The sequence below is a fragment of the Eschscholzia californica genome, unplaced genomic scaffold, assembly GCF_041429995.1.
Source record: "Eschscholzia californica isolate CP2 unplaced genomic scaffold, dmEscCali1.0.p SCAF_6, whole genome shotgun sequence".
In the NCBI taxonomy this organism is placed as follows: Eukaryota; Viridiplantae; Streptophyta; class Magnoliopsida; order Ranunculales; family Papaveraceae; genus Eschscholzia; species Eschscholzia californica.
In genome coordinates, this window is record NW_028238483.1 from 24,157,195 (window position 1) to 24,177,590 (window position 20,396).

General features: G+C 35.8%; 2 protein-coding genes across 2 annotated transcripts; one reads left to right on the forward strand and one right to left on the reverse strand.

Moving 5' to 3' along the window:
• Window positions 1–4,505: 4,505 nt before the first annotated feature.
• On the forward strand, window positions 4,506–11,129 carry LOC147532743 (RNA polymerase II C-terminal domain phosphatase-like 3). The gene is made up of 12 exons (XM_086646172.1): window positions 4,506–5,691; window positions 5,847–5,979; window positions 6,088–6,143; window positions 6,234–6,294; window positions 6,400–7,860; window positions 8,521–9,060; window positions 9,162–9,308; window positions 9,400–9,668; window positions 9,775–9,886; window positions 9,977–10,234; window positions 10,439–10,485; window positions 10,588–11,129. The coding sequence occupies exons 1-12, from the start codon at window positions 5,132–5,134 to the stop codon at window positions 10,649–10,651; spliced, it is 3,708 nt and encodes a 1,235-aa protein (XP_086502298.1). The 5' UTR covers window positions 4,506–5,131; the 3' UTR covers window positions 10,652–11,129.
• Window positions 11,130–11,171: 42 nt separating this feature from the next.
• Window positions 11,172–14,552, reverse strand: MEF14 (Phosphoglycerate mutase family protein). The gene is made up of 2 exons (XM_086646173.1): window positions 13,399–14,552; window positions 11,172–12,079 (listed from the first exon to the last, which is right to left on the reverse strand). The coding sequence occupies exons 1-2, from the start codon at window positions 13,969–13,971 to the stop codon at window positions 11,369–11,371; spliced, it is 1,284 nt and encodes a 427-aa protein (XP_086502299.1). The 5' UTR covers window positions 13,972–14,552; the 3' UTR covers window positions 11,172–11,368.
• Between the last annotated feature and the right edge of the window lie 5,844 nt (window positions 14,553–20,396).

The window sequence follows — 20,396 nt, forward strand, 5'->3', positions numbered from 1 at the left end:
ACAACCGTTCATTATAAATAATTAGTATAATTAACATAGGGTAAGAAAAAAATGGTCAACCAGTATTTACATAAAGAACTGAACTGATAAATGGCCGATCTAGCGACTGATTAAAATACGACAGTAATAATCGATCATTAAGTTACTGAAGAAATAAACAACTCAAGCTCAATCTCACATATGCCACAATAAAAAAAATTCACAAAAAGAAAATAGAATAAACAAAAATACAACTCATAGAATACGGAATGAATATATTTATCCGAGATCAGTAATTACATAGAGAATAATCAACAATAGCAATTGGCATGGATAGGTATATAAGTTAAGGTTTTAGGCAGATGTGATGTAATTATAATTATAATAGTAACAGGTGATAGTTGGAGCAGTAAAGGAAGATATATGATGATTCATCATCATCTGATGAGGTTGTATGAGATTGATGGTGGGTTGATACTATTCTGTTTGCTCTAATGAGGTCGTGTGAGAAACAAACTTGAAACCTATTTTTGATGGGAGATGAGTTGGTTTACCAAAACTACGTTATTGTTATTATGGTTTACTCCACTACTAATGTCACACCTTTTGTTCCCATGACCACCATCCATGACCCCTGAAACGTTAATCTTTGCATTGTTAAGCTGATACTCCTCTCTTTCATCAAAAAAAAAAAGCTGATATTCCTCTACATCTTGACCATCACAAATAAATTTGATGGGCTCTTGTTATAAGGATTTTGTTTGATAGAGAAAGAGAGATGGTGTGAGCTGGAGAAATGTTGAGAAAAAGGAGAGAGGCAGGCCGGCTGCGTGAGGCAGTCAGAGGCTGCATGAGAGAGAAAGAAACATTTGAAAAAATTGAGAATGAGGGGGAAAGGACAAATTCGGGGGGAAAAGTGATTTCAAAATGGGGGAAAAGTGATTCAAAATGGCATATTTCAAAAGATGCTCTACCATTTCATTTAAACCATTGGATGGGGTGTCATGTGAGTTTAAGCCATTAGATTTTGGGAGAATTATCTCAACCATCTTTTATCTTTTGTGAGGGTAAATCATGGCCATTGGGAGGAGGGGGAAAGATACCCTCCTCCCTTATTATATAGATAATTACAGTCGTGTCATTGTAAAGAGTTAATTGTTTTATTGTACACGATCTCGTCGGACCAAAGGTTTGAATCCAAATACACCTGAAGCACGGTTTGAGCTCTGACCTAACAAATGAAATAAGTTTTGTAGGCACTCAAAGTTGTCAAAGGTGTTGAAAGGCAAAAAAGAGGTAAAACCTATTACAATATGAAGAGGTTACATATATTATAGGAGGCAAGAGAAATGCAATACTTTCAACAAAAAAAAAGAGAAATGCAATAATTTTTTTTTTTTGAAAAGAAAATGCCATGATTTTGGTATATGCTTCCTCTATAAAATAGGCATATGGAATATCTAGAAACCAATAGTATAAAAAGGGCAAGAAGTAGAGTATGCATTTGGGCTTGGCTTTTGGCTGTTTTCCAAAGCTTATTCAGACAACTTCGTTGCAAGTATATCAATAAGCCATAAAGTTTGACTTTAGCTATTTAACCAGTGCTTACAGAATTTTCCCTCAATTTTATAATCAATAGTTTTTCTATGATGACATGATATTTTAAACCAAAATGTGAAAACAGAGGATAAAGATTTCTTGCTCAACAGTTCGAGAGGATCCAAAATCTAGGATACAAGACCAAACCTAGTTCGATATCGTTCTTCTTTCTTTTCAGCTTTCAGATAACTATGTCATATGTGAAAGATGTAAGGGCCTTAGTAGGGCGAAAACTCTAATGCTACCAAACTTTACCTCATATTAATTATTTAATGAATTTACTATCAAATATAACATTTTTCTTGGGTCGCGGTTTTGTAGCTTCCAAAATAATCTCAGGGCCTCTAAATATTTGGGTAGGAAAATCTTGATGCCCAACCCCCTCTTCTTTTCTTCAAGCTAGCGGACGGCGAAAGGTTGTCGGCACATTGACATTTTCATTGTCGACAACCCTTTGTTAACAAAGCAATTTTGTTTTCTCCTCCCACCACTTTCATTGTTTCTCTATCTCTCCCATCTTTTACTATGTCGAGTGGTGATTGTGAGAGGAAAGAATAAAGAATAATAAGTTACTTTTTTTTTATAACAGGTAACTGACAGTGACAAACTACCACTAACTTTTCGACGGTGACTGAAGCGAACAGAATAAAAAGAGGTTGTCGTATGTGAACTAAAAAAAATTGTCGCAAAAATATGTAATTCATATACTCTCTGGATGGGTCTCGGTTCCTATTTGACTAGTTTATCTTTGACCACTAGATTATTGAATTACTTTTGAGACGGGTTTTCCTTCCTAGGTGGTCAACTTGTTAAAGATGTATCCTACATATTCTTTGCAAAAACATTCTCTTATATATATTCGATAAGCAGATAACTGTCAAATTTAAACATTACAAAAAGTTATTGACTTGAACCCTAAAGAAAGCTAAATAGAGTGTTGCACTGGAGTGATCTGTAAAAATAGAGTGTCCTCTTGAAATATCTTTATTCCACTCTCGACGCGTCATCTTAGAGATCCAAATAGAGTGTTGTATTGGAGAAAGTTTTTAACAAAAAACTCTAAAAATCCTTTGTGGTACTTAGAATTTCTATGATTGAGTGTTGCATTGAAGATTCTCTGATTGATTGATTTATAAATTAAAAACTCTAAAAAAGCTTATTTGACACTTTAAGGTCATGTTTGGCGCGCGGGGATCACGTGAGAATAGAATGTGATTCCTGGAAATCACAATCCTGATTATTGTTTGGCTCGCAGGAATGCAGGGAGAATCGTATTCCCGAAGGAATCGGATGCCTCCTAAATGGGGTAATAGCAAACTTTGTCGGGGTGGGGGGCGTGGGGGTGTGATTCTCATTACCCGGAATGCTTTGTTTTAATATTTGTGGACAAAATTATCCTTAATAAAACATTGGAATGACTAGTATTAAAATAGTCCTCCACATAATATCACAATTAAAAAAATTAAAAATCTAAAGTTAGCCACCGCCATAGCAACTCTCTCTCTCTCTCTCTCTCTCTCTCTCGCTCGGACGTAACTCTCTCTCCATCTCTCTAATTTTTTTTTTCTCTTGTTCTTTTTCCATTCCAATCGATATAACATTTAAAATGAAAAGTTTTTAGCCGACAACCTTATTTATTTTAAATGAATTTATAAATACTACTTAAATTAGTGTATCGCGTTACTATTTCATATCTACAAATTTGAATGAATTATACTGATTTATATAACAAAGTTGGCGTTATATTTATGTAATTTAAGTAAAAGGGCACAATGAATTTTTTTACATTCTTATTCCTATACGAACCAAACACCATGCTAGAAATTTATCAGGAATCGAATTCATATTTTTGGTCAAACCAAACATTAAACTGAAATAATCTGATTCTTAGGAATCACATTATATTCCCGCGCGCCAAACATGACCCAAGTTTTAGAGTTCAACTATTGTCTATTGCATTTGAAATGCTGTAAGAGCATCTCCAAACGTCCAACCTCTATATTGGCATAATCTCTATATTTTCACTCCTTAAATAGAGATTCACTCCAAACGCAAAACACTATTCAAGTCTCTATATTGGCATCTTTGTTATTTTATTAGTTTTAAATTTATAACTTATTATTTTTATTACTTATAACTTCTAAAATTTGATAAATTAAATATAATTAATATAGATTATATATAAAAACATTATTTTAAAAAATACATATAATATTAGAGATATTACAATGCGTACGTTACTACAAATCTTAGAGATATTACAATGCGTACATTACTACAAATTACGTAAATATAAACTAATATTGTTACGTAATAACTACTCCCGTAAAATTATTTAGTACTCCGGTAAGTCTCCACCTTCGCCTCCAGTTCTAGATTCGCCTCCGTCTACACCTCCATACCCACCTTCGTCTACATCTCCATAGCCACCTCCGTATCCACTACTCCCGTAAGAGGGTCATTACGCGTTAAGAAATGCTTTGGTTGAGCATTTATGGGCAAGACGGGGTGATACTTCATCTTAGAAAAATGATTAAATTCTACGAAACGATATGATCTTATTTATTATCTAATTTTGTATTTTGTTACGCATTTTATGTTTATTAATAAAATTTTAATTTTATAATTATATAATTAATTAATTAGTATTATTAGTTTACTAGAATAAAAAGTAATAGGACACAAGTGTCAATTCATAAAAGATATTAAGGACTCAAGTATAAATTTTATGACAATCAAGAATCAAAAATCTATTATGTCAAATCAGCTCTATAATATAAAGAAGTGAATAGTGAGCCTTCACATGTGAAGGCTCACTATTCACCATTCTCTACATTATAGAGAAGTAGAGGAGCCTTTGGAGCTCCAAAATCTCTATCTCTATTTATTAAGAAATAGAGCACGTTTGGAGGTGGAAATAACCTCCCACAACGGCATAACATCCTTCCAGACAAATCAGTGTCCTACGAGGGCTATACGCCTGTACCTTACTTTAACTTTTACACCACTAATTCAGCCTTCAGATTGGAACAACGTCTGATCATCTATCTAGATTTAAGTTCGGTACTAGTGAAACGGACGGTGAAGATCTGGATACATCAAATGAATATATGTTAGTCTGCTAGTCTGATTCAACAAATCGTCTATTTGATTCGTCATTCTGGTCTGTACTTGATTCCCTGTACTAAAACTCGTAATCTAGGGTTAAATCTCTTTATACTCCCGACAATTCAATTCAGAAGAAGATTCAGAGTTTAGGACACACACAAATTGGCTAATTTTGCCCTAATCCTTCTCCTACCTAAGAACTGAAAATCTTCTTTAGGAACTTCATTTTTCTTTCTTAGATCCAAAACGCATCTGGTGAAATAACTTAATTTAGACTTAAAAAAGTATTGATTTTTATAGGATTTAAACATTTTTTACTATTCGATTTGGTTCTGAAAGGGGTTATAGAAGAAGAACTTAGATCTAGCTTGGTAGGTTGATTATATCAAGATAAATTTGTAAAACCCTAATTATAAAACAGAAAAAAAAAAATTACTTTTTTTTGATGGGGAAAGGAAGTTCAAATGTTGAGGATATAGAGGAAGGAGAGATTTCAGATGAAGAACAATCAATTGAAGATGTTAAACAAAGAGAAGAAGAATTGAAGGAACAAGCTAAAAAAGATTCTAGGGTTTGGGTGGATGGTTTATACAAGTATAATTCAAGTACTGGTACTTACCATTGTAGTTTACACAATTTGGCATGGGCTCAAGCTGTGCAAAATAAACCTCTCATCATAAACTTCAATCCAAATGAGATTGAGAAAGAGAAGGGATCTGATGTTTTGGCCAATAGCAAAGATGACAATCTTAATAAAAATGAAAGCTTTAGTTCTTCAAAGGATGTTAGTTCAGAAAAGATTGGTAGTAAAATGGTGGATTCTGATGATGTGGAAGAAGGTGAGTTAGAGGAAGGAGAAATGGACTTGGTAGCGAAGATGGTAGCTGAGGGAGCTGAGGGGACTGAAGGAGTAAGTAAAACTTTACCCATAAGCAATGTGAATGTGGAGAAGATTAACTCTATTCGAAAAGCTTTAAAGACTATAACTGCAACCGATTTCGAGAAGTAAGTTCATTGATCATTGGGGTTTAAAGTCTTATATTACTTAGTTGTAGATTCTTAAACTGCAAAAGAAAACTGTCACAATCTCATTACTTTGTGACACATTCCACATTGGGTTTGTTTTTGTTACTAAAAGTTTGTGTTTTGTTCATCTACAGATCATTCGATCGTGTCTGTTCCGAACTGCGGGTGTTTTTAGATAGTTTACGACAAATTGTCTCGAAGAGTGGAGTTACTTCTGTAATTGTTCTTGTTCAAGAATGTTTTGCTGCAATCGAAGATATTAATACTGTAAGAGGCTCGAGACTTCATTTTTTGATCTTTAAGTGTGTATTTTACATCTCATGATATTTATAGAAATCTAGCTTTTGTATGATAATTCTTAAGGTTTGATGCCAGGTATTTTGTTCGATGAATCAGAAACAACAAGAATCTAATAAAGATGTTTTCTCGAGGTTTTCCCAATGTCCATTAACTCTTATTCTTTGTACTTATTCTGAGTCAATTAGCATGTTATACCGTTTCGTGTCAATTCTCTTGTTCAGGTTGCTTGCCCATGTAAAGAGCCAATGCTTTTCTCTCTTCTCCCCGGAACAAATGAAGAAGGTCCAGTTTTATTTCGCTTTAACTTGGACTTGTGTTTTATTGATCACTTGGAAATATGTTAAGTGATCACAGAAGTTTGACTTGGTATCCCGTCTCTTTTCACAGGTAGAAATGATGATACACTCCGTGGAACTACAGTTTATTTCTTCAAACGTTGAAAAGATAGATACTCGTAAAGTGATGCAAGAAAAAACTGGTGTTATTGGAAATGAGTTGGGAACTTTGGGTGCTAAACTTAAAGAAGTGCAACACACAAATATTCCAAGTAAAAAAGAGATGGGAATTCTAGGTGAAAATACAATTCACGCTTCAAATTTTTCAAAGGGTTTCCTTTTGGAGCCCATATTTGTAAACACAAGAACGCCATCTGGGATAATGAGCTCCGGACCTCTCTCTGCTTCTAGGGGTAGAGGGATGTTTGGTCCCTTGCTAGACCTTCACAAGGATCATGATGTGGATAGTCTTCCTTCGCCCACAGGGCAAACCCCAACAACACCTTTTTCAACACAAAAGCCATGGGTTGTTGAAAACGGGCCTGTTAAATCAGAGTTGACCATTACCACAGTACCAGATAGAAGAAACATGCATCTTTATGAAACTGATGCCCTTAAAGCTGTCTCAACCTATCAACAGAAATTCGGCTCGACTTCTTTTCCTCTTAGTACTGATCTCCCTAGCCCAACTCCATCTGGGGAATGTAATGATGGTGGTGACGATCCTAATGGGGAGGTTTCTAGTTCTACTGTTGGTAATGGCGGAACTATTAATCCATTTATACCCACGAAAACTACCATCTCTGCTACTCCTGATGGTTTCACTAGACAGGGAATTGTCCCTGCTGTTCAGCAGTTGGAATCGGGGAAAATTCCGGCTTTAAGATCCAAGGGCAAGAATAGGGATCCGAGGCTTCAGTTCCTCGACCCTGAAGCTAACCTCAGTCAACAACATCCTATTGTGGAACATAATGCACATAAAGATGAATCTTTTGGAGGACTAACTAGTTTAAGGAAAAACAAGACAGTTCCAGAGTCCGAGTTGGATGGTCATATCTCGAAAAGGCAAAGAAATATGTTATCAGAGTCTGCTGTTTCTGGAGATGTACAGATGTCATCTGGAATTGGTGGATGGTTAGAGGAGAGTAGCACAAGGACTCAGCTGGCAGATCGCGTGGGAAGCGATCCTAGGAAACTGAGAAATGGAGAACAAGTGTCTGGCCTAAGACAGGATTCTACTAGTAATAACTTTAAATTGGCAATGGGTGGAAATGGGAGCTCTTCATTGAAAGGTTCGGGTACTGGTACTAGTAATTTGTTGCCTTCTTTGTTGAAGGATATTGCTGTAAACCCATCGATGTTGCTTGATCTAATTAAGGAGCAACAGAGATTAGCAGCTGAGAATCAGCAGAAGTCCAGTAATGTAGTCCAAGGCCAGAACAGGTTAACTGGTTCCAGCTTGAATGCCTCACCAGGAGCGGTTCCTTTGGCAAGTATTACTTCCTTCAAATCTTCAGATATAGGACAGAAACCCGAAATCAAGACCCAGATTCCTGGCAACACAATTCCGATGGTGAGCTTTACTTTTTCTTGTATGAAATGTACAAGTATTTGGATTCAGATACTAGTCACGATGGCCGTTCTTGGTATTTATAAATTGTTCTTTTTGCTCTTGGTTATGTTCCGAACATTTAAAACAAGTCCATTTTCTAGTTGTTCCTTGATTAGAAAATGTCAATTTTGAATGTATTGTTCAGAGTTTGATTAGAAAATGTATGGTAGCACGTACCGTCCGAATGGGTATGTATTGTACCCCATATATGGTGAATCTTCCCTAATATTATCGAGAGCGTGAGAAATCTCGTGGAGCTAATGAGAGGGAGATATGCAGGGGAATCAAACTTAAAAAAACTAGAATACTCTCTACACATATTTTCTTTCTTAGTTTTTTGAAAACCCTCTAAATGAAGACAGCTATAATGCCCAGCATAAAATGTTTAGTGACGGCATAATATGTTTAAAGTAGTTCGATTAGGGTTTTCTTCGTACTCATAGTCTGTTAGCATGAGAATACTGCAAGTAGGATTTGATGTCACTTGTTGTTTTGTTTTATTACTATATATTTTTGGATAATTGTTTTTATAATTATATTTTTTCGAATATTATTACCTTTCATTTCCAATTTCATCTGGGTGAATAATACGTAAAGTCTAACTCTAAGCCGAAACTACAGGTCGAATTTGGAAAAATACGCATGAAGCCACGTGATCCTCGCCGTGTTCTCCATGATAGCACATTCCAGAAAAATGAGTGCTTGGGATCTGAACAATTCAAAACAACTGGAGTCATCTCATCATCGACCCAACCCAGCAAAGTAAATGCAATAGTCGGACAACAAGGAGAGCAAGCCCAAAGATACCCCTTTGCACCAGACATTTCTCAGCAGTTCACGAATGAGCTTCAAAATCTTGCTAATATAGTAACTTCTACACAAACAACTAGTAGCCCCTCAGAGGCTCCTCAGGCAGTTTCTTCCCCAACAGTTCCAACTAAGACAGATATTACAGATTCAGGAACTGTAGATGGGTCAGTTGGACCCTCACGGAACACTTGGGAAGATGTTCAACATTTATTTGGAAAATATGATGATGAGCAGAGAGCTGCTATTCAGAGAGAAAGGGTCAGGAGGATAGACGAGCAGAGCAAAATGTTTGCGGCCCGTAAGCTATGCCTGGTATTGGATCTGGATCACACTCTTCTCAATTCAGCGAAGGTATACATCACTATATTCAATAAGTGATTGCCACCATCTAGAAGCCAAGGGGATGTTCTGCTTCTCTTTCTTGTTAAATTTTTTTTTCTTTATCTGTTCAGTTTGTTGAAGTAGACCCAATGCACGAGGAAATCTTGAGGAAAAAGGAAGAGCAAGATCGAGAAAAGCCATATAGGCATCTTTTCCGTTTTCCACATATGGGCATGTGGACCAAGTTGCGGCCTGGAGTGTGGAATTTTCTGGAGAAGGTATTAATTCCTTAAAATGACACGTAGTTTTTAATTGTTTAAGTTGGAAGCTGATATTGAATTAATTGGCATTAATTTTGAAATCTGTTAGGCAAGTAAGCTTTTTGAACTCCATTTGTACACAATGGGTAACAAGCTATACGCCACCGAGATGGCAAAAGTGCTCGATCCAACTAAAGCTTTATTTGCTGGACGAGTTATTTCTAAGGGAGACGAAGGTGGGGCTTTTGATGGTGATGATAGGGTACCCAAGAGTAAAGATTTGGAAGGAGTCTTGGGAATGGAATCTTCTGTGGTAATCATAGATGATTCTGCAAGAGTGTGGCCTCATCACAAACCCAACTTGATAGTTGTGGAGAGGTAAACCTTGTCCATTGCCTCCTGCTTGTGATCCTTCTTTGTGTAGTCCGAATTGTTTGGCTTTCTATATGTATATTCCTAAACTTTAAAATGATTCATCTTGCAGATACACTTATTTTCCGTGTAGTAGACGGCAATTTGGTCTTCTGGGTCCTTCACTTCTTGAGATAGACCATGATGAACGACCCGAAGAAGGGACTCTGGCTTCCTCCCTGGGGGTTAGGCTCTGATAACTCTGCAGTTGGTTTCTTGGTTCTACGACTCACTCATTTCACTTATAAACTATTTTTTTTCTTCTTTGAGATTAGGTGATTGAGAGGATACATCAAAACTTTTTCCATAACAAGTCCTTACATGACATAGACGTAAGAGATATTCTCGCTTCAGAGCAGAGAAAGATTTTGTCCGGTTGTCGCATAGTTTTCAGCAGAATTTTTCCTGTGGGTGAAGCCAACCCCCATCTTCACCCACTTTGGCAGTCGGCTGAGCAGTTTGGTGCTTCATGCACAACTCAGATCGATGAAAAGGTCACTCATGTAGTTGCTAATTCTCTTGGAACCGATAAGGTATCGTTGCTTCTCTCTACTTTTGTGGAACTTCTTTTTGTAGAAATGACGATTAACTTGTGTGGGTGTGCATATCAAAGGAAATACTTTAAAATGAGATATAACGGATGTTTAATGGCGAAAGCACAATTCCATAAACTTTATCCAAGATCAGTCAAGAACTATGTGAGATCACCATTTTAACGTATTGTTTCTTTTAAACAGGTGAATTGGGCTTTATCGACAGGAAGATTTGTTGTTCATCCAAGTTGGTAAGACACATCCTTCTAGTGAATTAAAGTAAGAGTTTGAATAGCAATGTAATTTTTCTTCTTGTGCTAAAAATCTGTTTTCTTGTTTCTCTTGTTGCACAGGGTGGAAGCATCAACTTTGTTGTATAAAAGGGCAAATGAGCAGGATTTTGCTGTTAAAATATAAACCAACTCAGACTCAAAAAACTCAGCCCACTAGTAAATGAAATATATCAATTTAAAACATGAAACCCAACAGGAGGAAGGATATAAAGTAGGATTCATGAGAGTGGTGGTGGGTTGTGAAGGTCAAGCTAATAAATTCAATCAGGTCGAAATCGACATCCTGTTGTTTCCTTTAAGTTTCAAGTCGGGTCGAAGCTTCCATGGTGGTCCAAAAATTTATAAATTATGGGAATTGGCTATGGGGGTGCAAAAGAAGCAACATAATTGTAACAGTTAAAATTATAAGGAGAATTCATAAATTTGGAAATAATGGAAAGGAAAATGAAGAAGAGATTAAAGATGAAAATCACAATTGAGTTATAAATTCATTTATAGTGGAAAAGAGAAAATCAAAGAGGAAAGAGCATCCTAGCTCATTGTATTGGGAAATGTATTTGGACCTTGATCTTGAAAAATATATAAGATATAATGAAGAAGTTTGTATTGGGAAATGTATTTGGACCTTGATCTTGAAAAATACATAAGATATAATGAAGAAGTTCTCGAAATAAATTATCGCATTCTACATGACAATTCCAGAAGTACAACATATTAAAAGAATCAATGGGAAAGGACAGATGCTTGAGCTCCTTCCTGCATCTCTTTGGAGTTGGCACCCTATTTAAATATAAATTACAAAAAACTAGAGAGAGAGATAGAGAGAAGATTCTATCTCTAGTTAAAGAAGCCTGAGATGTGCTGTATCATTCATTCTCTTTATCTGCCATCCTGTTCTTGAAGAATGTTGTAATACTGTGATTGAAGAATCATCTATACATATCTTATGCAACATCATAGTACTGCAACCAAGGATACCACTCAAGAGACACTTAATTGGCGTGGCATGAGTGAAAACCCCAATAGTAGCAGAGAGGTTTCCGACATTTCCATCACTAATGGGATATTGATTGTTTGATTCATTAGGGGAAAGCGATATGTCTTCTTCAGTTTCATGATCTTCAATTTTCGTTACAATTTGTAGCCTACTCTTACCTGATTTCTTCCTTGTAAGAAGACTCTGTCTTTGTTTGTACATCAAATCAGAATGTGATGGTTGAAGCAAATTACCGTCTCGATCGTGAAACGAATTCGGCAGGAAATGAGAGTTTCGATGGGGAAATCCTTTACCTTCATTTTGTTGTTGTGTCGATATCTCTTTTAGCTTCTCAGGTAGTTTTAGGATTGTGATGTTAAGAAACTGAAGCATTCGGAGTTCTACATGTCTAAGTGATTCTCCAGATGGTGCGCAGAAATCAGGCTGGAATCTTTCAATCATATTAATCATTTCTGAGGTGTATATCTCTGATCGGAGACATCCCTCCCACTGACCCTGACTCATCTCGATAAGTTCGTCCGAGAACTGTATCCCTTCCTCTGCGAAATTCAATTCCTGCAGAAATTGTTGTTGGTTATCAGGTTATAGTCTCATACATACTCTGAAATAAATAGATCGCATATAGCACATCAGTGGGTTTATGTGTGTTCATCGCTGCCAGTATTGGATATATACACGGAATTGGTAATAAACTGGTAATGTCTGCAATCTCAATATCAATGAACAAGGACAAAGATGACATAGAAAAAGAAATCTCTGGCAGAGTGAACATAGCACATCAGAATTCAATAACTAGAGCTAAAGACTAGTTGTCAGTCTTGTGTTAAAATTGCCTTTTGACATCGTTATCTATCAAATGACAAGCCATACCATATGAATCAAGCAGAAAACAATCCCAATTGTTCCTCAAAATTTGGCTTCTAAAAGTATAACTATGAGTTATAAAAAATGAAAACACATAGTATTAACCAACTCCGGACCAAATAAATAGTGCTAAAAAAGAACTACTACCCAGGAAATGTTGATACAGGCGAACATCCAAATGATCTTATGAATGTTCCCACACTCAAGAGGATAATATATTTCGGGAACATGTAACTATGTAAGTAAGAAATTAGTTTAGTACTTTTTGTTGCGTCGGATCCCTCTCTCAATGTACAAATCGAAAAAAAAAGTTTCAAAATGCCTTATGAAATAAAAATACGAAAGAATATATTTCCCACCACCTTGGTAAAACTAGATTTCAGTTTCTGATCAATCACATTTATCTGAGACTCCCCTCAATGCCTGGAAGTAGAGAATTTCCTAACAGCCTACCAAATATAAATTCCACAACTATGCATGTCTAACTGAGACTGAACTTTATCTAACATTTCTTTTTTGTGTCTTAGTCCTATTACTAGGACATGAATCCACTATCTCCTCACACATGGACACCATAAGCGAATTGCACATTAGCAACGACCCAACTCTAAAAGAACTGCCTAAGGGTTGGAACTGAGCCAGACTCGGCCAGCCTTGAGCACATAATACCCCGGCCGAGCATTCTAGGCTCTGAAATCTCAAGAACTCTAGAGTTTACGATGGGTTAACTTGGGAAAGGATGAAATCGAAAATATTTTGCACAGAGCCCAGCGCGGATACTTTTACTAGCGCTCTAGTTTATCACAATATATCCGAGGTCCGAGGAGGACGGACCAACCAATATGGTCCCCTAATCAATTTATACCACATTATTTGAGTTGTATGCAAGAAAAAATGATTGTCCACAAGTTAAGTGAGCAAGTACATCTCCTAGAACTTCAACATAAGCCAAAATTGGGATAGGGATAAAAAAAAAAAGTACTAGTAAAGTTGGGAGTGAAATTACCCACCCGACAAACTGAAGTAGCAGTTGTTCTAGCCCGATCCAATGGAGAAGAATAAACAGCATTGAACCGCACTCCTTGTGAATTAAGGAACACAGATAATGCCCTAGCTTGTCGATTCCCATTTGTTGTCAAAGCTGCTTCCGGCCACCGACCAGAAACCAAATCTGGTCTTAAATTAACACCAGATTCACCATGATTGATTAAATAAACTTCAGTGGTAACAACAGATCGATGATCATATTCGAGACCGTCAGATGAGTAACTCCTGGAGAATGTGTGAGGTCGAAGTGGTGGTGGTGGAGGTGGTGGTGGTGCTAATACATTGTAAGGATCCCATACCTTGATAGAAGGTCCGAGTCGTGGTGTGCCAATTGTAGATAGTTGAGGTGAGAGTGGAGATGCTGATGCGTGACAAGGAAGCATTTCAGGTTCTTGTTCTAGAAGCTTCTTCATTAATGGATTTCTTGATTCTCCTCTTTGTTCTATTCCTCCTCTTCCGCCATTAACGTGTTCTTCTTCTTCTTCTTCTTCTTCATCATCATCTTCGTCTAATTGCGAGGACTGTCCAGATCCCATATTTGTCCGGAAGAATTTGACTGACCTGATCTGATTTTATCTACTAATAAGGAATTAGAGTTGGGGTTTGTGATAGAGACGAGACAACAAGACAGGATTTGTTGTAGATGAGATTTCCGTTTTAGGAATTTTACGGTTTGAATTGAAATCAGCTAATAAGTGTTTGACGAACCAGATCTATTCCTTTCTCTCTCTATGGGAAGGAAGGAAGGAAGGAAGGAAGGAAGGCGACAGTAACTGGAGGAGGAGAAGGGGGAGTGATTGCTGGCTGCTTTAATGCTTTTTCCAATTGTGGGTGGGTCAGGACTCAGGACAGGAGGGGAGGAACTGGTTTAGAACTTTAGATCCGAGGAATAGCTTTCGGTCTACACATGAACCAACAACAACCCAAATGTGAATTGATTTGGGGAAATGCTAGGACAACAGAACCCAACTTCCCTAAAGAGTCTGAAATCAAACGGCTATGACTTGATGATCAATTTTCTCTAGTTTGCTTTGTAAGATCTAGAGAAAATTTGAACCCTTGATTCTATTTTGTCTCTCAAATCTTTTTTTCAAAAACTACACCAAAATTCAAATCATACGCCACTAGTGTCAGAAACTATTGTTGGATTAGATACTAAATGAGATGTTTAATTGTTCTTAATCTACATTTGTAGTATTCTACGTTGCTAGCTTATACTATTTTCTTTTGGGTATTTTTGGCACCAAGTTTTTAGCATTTTCGGAAACAACCATTCACAAGAACACCTTACAGTAGAGACCACAATGATGGTCATAGGTTTGGACTGTAAAAGCATCTCCAACGCAAATTAAAACAAATATCAATTTTATTTGTGAAATTTAAATTGAGATTTTCTTTTTTACGTGACAAAATAAAAATCATTTAACTTATGTGTTGCCAATGCAAATAGTTGAAGCTGATTTGTTTACTTACTAGGGTATAGCCCGTGCCTGTAGGGCACGAAAATTTCTATATTTATGTTATACAAAATTATCGAATATTTTGATCTTATACAAATATTGAAGTAATAAAAATATATTTAAAATGATAACTGGTAACTCAACTAAAAGACTGGACCCAATGATGAAGGGACTAATAAAAAGGTCAGACCTATATAGAAGGCCAACTCATGGGAGAGAATGAATCTAGATTCAACACTTGTAAATAGAGAAAGGACAAATCTCTCTCTTTCTCTCTTGTTAATAGATCTGACTAAACACCATACTAGTAAAAGATTGTTGGCGGGATATGGTCGTTTTTTGGCAGAAAATCCCGACGAAGAGATATGGTGCCAAAGGAGGAGATTAACGTGAAGCATGTTGGATCCATAACACCCACCTAGACCAAAAGGCCTAGCAATATGATAGAAACACCATAGCCAAGTTAGTTGAGGATTTACCTCATGGCTAAAGATGGATTTTCGTGGGAAAAGTAGACTTGAAAAATCTATTTATCTTGTGTAGTTGGAAACCAAAGGTGTAAAAACTGGATTTTCATGGGAAAAAACATTTATATTATACCAAAAAAAAAAAAAGGAAAAAACTCATTTCTCCCCTTTCAAAAAATTGTTGTTCCCTCTCTCACTTGATTTGGGAGAAAAAGATAGCAAGTATAATTTTCTCTCATCCAATCTGAGAAGAGATGAAGGGACCAAGATCAAAGACACCCTAAAAGGTCCCATATGTATTACTTTCTAAAGATATGTTCAAATTCTCCTATAAATTTACCAAAGAAAATTTTGATGAAAGGCCCAAATTTTGGGCCCAAATACAAAAAAAAACCCAACCGGGATTATTAACCCACCCAAAACCCAATAATCAACTAATATCTCAAATCAAACCCAAATACACATCCCTATGCTCAATCCGGACCCAACTCGTATCTCTAAGACTTTATTTATTTTCATATTCCCTCTTTTGCCCTCTTATATATATGTAACCTAAATCAACACCCTCTCACTCTTTAAAAATCGAATCTCTCTCTCTCTCCCCCTCTCTAAATTTTTTTCAGCTTTCCCTCTCTCTACATTTCCAGGTTCATCATCTTCAACCATCAACTTCATCGTTTTCAACCATCAACTTCATCATCTTCAACCCTCTTCATTATCTCTTTCTCTCTCTAAATTTTTTTCCAGATTTGTATCTCTACATAAACCTAAACCCTCTTCAAGAACATTCATTATCTTCCTTTATTTTCAATCATCTCCAATCATTATCTTCAATCATCATCTTCAGCCATCACCTTTTTTGTTTGAGCGACCTTCATCATCTTCTTCGTTTGAGCAACCTTCATCATCTTATATCTTCAATCATCTTAATGGAGGTCAAAAGAAACTTCAAATCTGATTTTAGGTTGTTTTCATGGTGTTTTCATAGTTTTGTAGAGAGTTAAATATATAGATTTGTAGATCTACTTATTTGAAGCTCCATTGGTGAGGTTGTTCTTGGTTTTAGGGTATTTTCATGGTGTTTACATTGTTGTTCCGTACAGATTTGTTAATATTAGCAACCACTTCTCGTTTTGTAAGCAACACTTTACAGTTTGTCCAAACATTTTACGGGATGTGTTAACACTATTCCGTACAGTTATGTTAACAGTAGCAACTGGTTCTCGTTTTGTTAAAAACACTTTACAATTTGTGTTAACATTTTAAAGGATGTGTGAACATTTTGAAAAATGTTCACCACAATTTTGTATTAAAGATGTTCAGATCAGTCTAACATTTTCTAAGCATTTTAAGCAGTGCCCAAACATTTGTTAAATTGCAAAGCAGAATTCAATTTAAAATACCTACACTTCTTCGCTAATGATTCGATTTTGAAACGGACATACTCCGCCGTTGTGTAACATTTCCAAATTTGCCTTAACATTTGTTAATTTGTCTGGCCACTACACAAACAAACTAAACATTCCGTATAATGTTGTGACATTCATCTAGATGTTGTAACAACACTCTTGGATGCCATTCGACAGAAGATTATGAACAAGATGACAAAGCACAGAGACGCCGCTATTGGATGGAACACATTTATGTGCCCCTCCATTAATGATGTTCAGGATGGAAAATCCAAAGTTGCCGAGACGTGAGTTACGTCGAGGCAGGCCCACTTATTTTTGAAGTTTGCCGAGACGTGAGTTACTCTTAAAATGTCTATACATCTTTGATTGTGTCTATACATCTTTGATTGTGTCTTCACATTTTGTCGACATCTTTGATTGTGTCTATACATCTTTGATTGTGTCTATACATCTTCACAAAATGTCTATACATCTTTGATTGTGTCTATACATCTTTGATTGTGTCTTCACATCTTTGATTGTGTCTTCACAGTTTGCCAGCATTTTGTCGACATTCTCTAAAATGTCAATACATCTTCGATTGTGTCTTCACATTTTGTTTACTTCCTCAGACAAACTATTTATTGTCTATGCATCTCATATATTTTGAAGAACAAAAATAATATATTAAACAAATGTACTCCATATTCTTTCAACATCAAGATCCCACAACAAACAAAAACAGTACAATACCACACAAAATAATTTATAATCATTTTTTGTTTGTCCTCTAAGCAAAATTGAAGTCGTTGCGGGTTTACGAATGTGAACATAACACCATTTCTCAAAAACAACTTCACTATTGCTTAGAACTTCTTTCTCAAAGCACAAAATATCAACCACACTTTCAATTGAGGTTTAATCTCCACAATCTTTTGTTTTCCTTCAATATTGATGACACCTCCCGATGCTTCAAAAACACAGTAATACATATGTTAGTATTTCTATATATTACTTGCAAACACTGTAAGACTTATGCAAACAATCTATAAAATGTCATACCACCACTAATGTACAAATATATTCTGAAATGGATGAAGGTTATGTAACTTGCATGCTACATTATACATAATGCTTGAGGAATAATTTCTGCAATTCTTAAACATTCTTGAAAATGTTCCAACATTATTAATATTTCTTTAACATTATTCAAATTGTTTGAGAAACAATTGTTGTTATTACCTTGCGCACCTAAACATTATTTACAATGCTGGAAAACTGTCAAAATGCCGGGACAATACCAATAATGCGAAAACATTATACTTAATGTTAGACCACAATCAATAATGAGAGGACATTTCAAAAAATTTATGCCACTGTTTTCTCCAAATTTTAACTTTTTTCACAGAAACTTATGTCATTTCGTATGCATTCCTAAACATTATGCAAAATGTTTAGGAATGCATCTTACCTTGGTCTGTGATTCAGTCACCTTTAATATTTTTTTGCCTTTTTTACTAGGCCCTGCAATTGTTATCTCTTCACTAGCCCTCTTTCTAGAGCTAGCTCTTTGTACAACCTATTGTCTTGCTGCTTCTCTTTTTAAATGTTTTGCACAAAATGATATGTTTGTAAGAGACCCAAAAATGTTGATAACAAAACCAAAATGTTTCTACACAACCCAAAATGTCAAAAACATATCAATTTTTACTCATTAATAACCACAAAATACATCAACACCCCACTAAATGTTAAAACATAAACCAAATTGTCTGACATTGACCAATAACATCACTGTAATAATCAAGTAAAACTCCCAAAAATCATAAACAAAGTACTAAATGTCTCAACATAACCCCAATTTCTCGAACACAACCCAAAATGTTAAAACAAACCATCCATTTCATCAACATTTCAGAGAACAAAAACTGGACTACAAATGCTTCCAAATTGTCCCTTACTACCTTGTGAACTGCTTTCAAATTACATTTGTAATTTAAAGAATTTTTCTTCTTTTGCTCCCTTGGCTCTATACGTTGAGCCTCCACCATCTGCTATTTCGATTTGGATGTCGCAGATCGATGCTTCAAACACACAGTAATAGATATGTTAGATCATTCAGCAAAATGGTCACACACGACTACAAATGCTACAACACTGTAAGCTGATGCCAATGGTTTTTAGAACTTTTCACAAAACTCTAGGAATAAGAGTATGAATAAGTGAAGCACCATTTTACAGAATGACAACACACTAGCAATTATGGCAAAACAATATACGAAATGCGAGACCACAAACAATACTGGGAGGACAAACTCCAAAATGTCTCGAAATTATGTAAAATGCTTAAAAATTGTTTGAAATATTTATAGAATATCATACCTTTGTCTGTGATGATGTCACATTCATCATTTTCTTGCCTTTTTTACTAGGCCTAGCGGTGGTTGGCTCTTCACTATCTTTTATATGTTTTCTGCACAAATTGAAATGTTTGTAAGATACCCCCACATGTTTGAAACAAACCAAAAATGTTTCTACAAAATGTTCAACACTACACTGAATGCTACATCACTATAAATAATGGCAGATCATTTTGGAATGTATCTACACAATAAGCCTAGGCCAATGATGGTCTACACAATAATGAAAGATCACTAATTGAAGCAAAATTTTAAACAATGACAGCACACTAACAAATATGCCAAACCATTATATGAAATGTCAAAGCACAAACATTAAATACAGGACATGGTCAAAGATGTGTATACAATAAGATACCTTTGCTTGTTTAGGACTAGCAACTTTTTTGCCTTTTTTGCTAGGCCCAGCAGAGGATGGCTCTTCAGCAACCCTCTTCCTAGGGCTAGCCCTCAGTGGAGTCTGTTGTTTTTGAACAGGAGCATCTCCTTTCTTTGTGTTTGTTTTCACCATCTTTTGTAATCTGCAAAAGTTGTTATGTTTTGTATTAGACACCCACATGTTTCAAACAAACACAGAATGTATATACACAATCAAAATGTCTTAACATATACTAATTTCTTTTACACAACCATGAATGTTAAAACAAACACCCATAAATGTCACCACAGATACCTAAATGTTAAAACAACCCTAACCTAGAAACTTGATGAAGATTCATAAACACCCAAATGACCTTTCTGTGAAGATGCATGCTTCCGAAATCACAAACAACTATCAAAATGTCTAAACATACTCTAACATTTCTTCAACACAACCCAGAATGATAAAACAAATCATTCACTTCATCAACAAAGACAGACCCCCAAAAATCAAAGACAAAGTACTAAATGTCTCAACAGAAACCTAACTTTCAGATCACAATCCTAAATGTTAAAACAAACCTAACCTACAAGCTTGATGAAGAACCATAAACACCCAAATGCTTCCGAAATCACAAAACACCAACCAAAATGTTTTATCACAAACTGTAGAGCAACTTAACCCTAAAACTTTTTTGAAAAACAACCCAAAATGTTTTCTCACAAACTCAAGATCAGACTACTGAACTTGAAATAATAAACCCTAATTCTTTGAAAACACCCCCAAATTTTCGAACACCCCTAAAACTGAACCAACAACCCTAAAATATTACCAACTAACACAGATCTGAAACAACAAACCC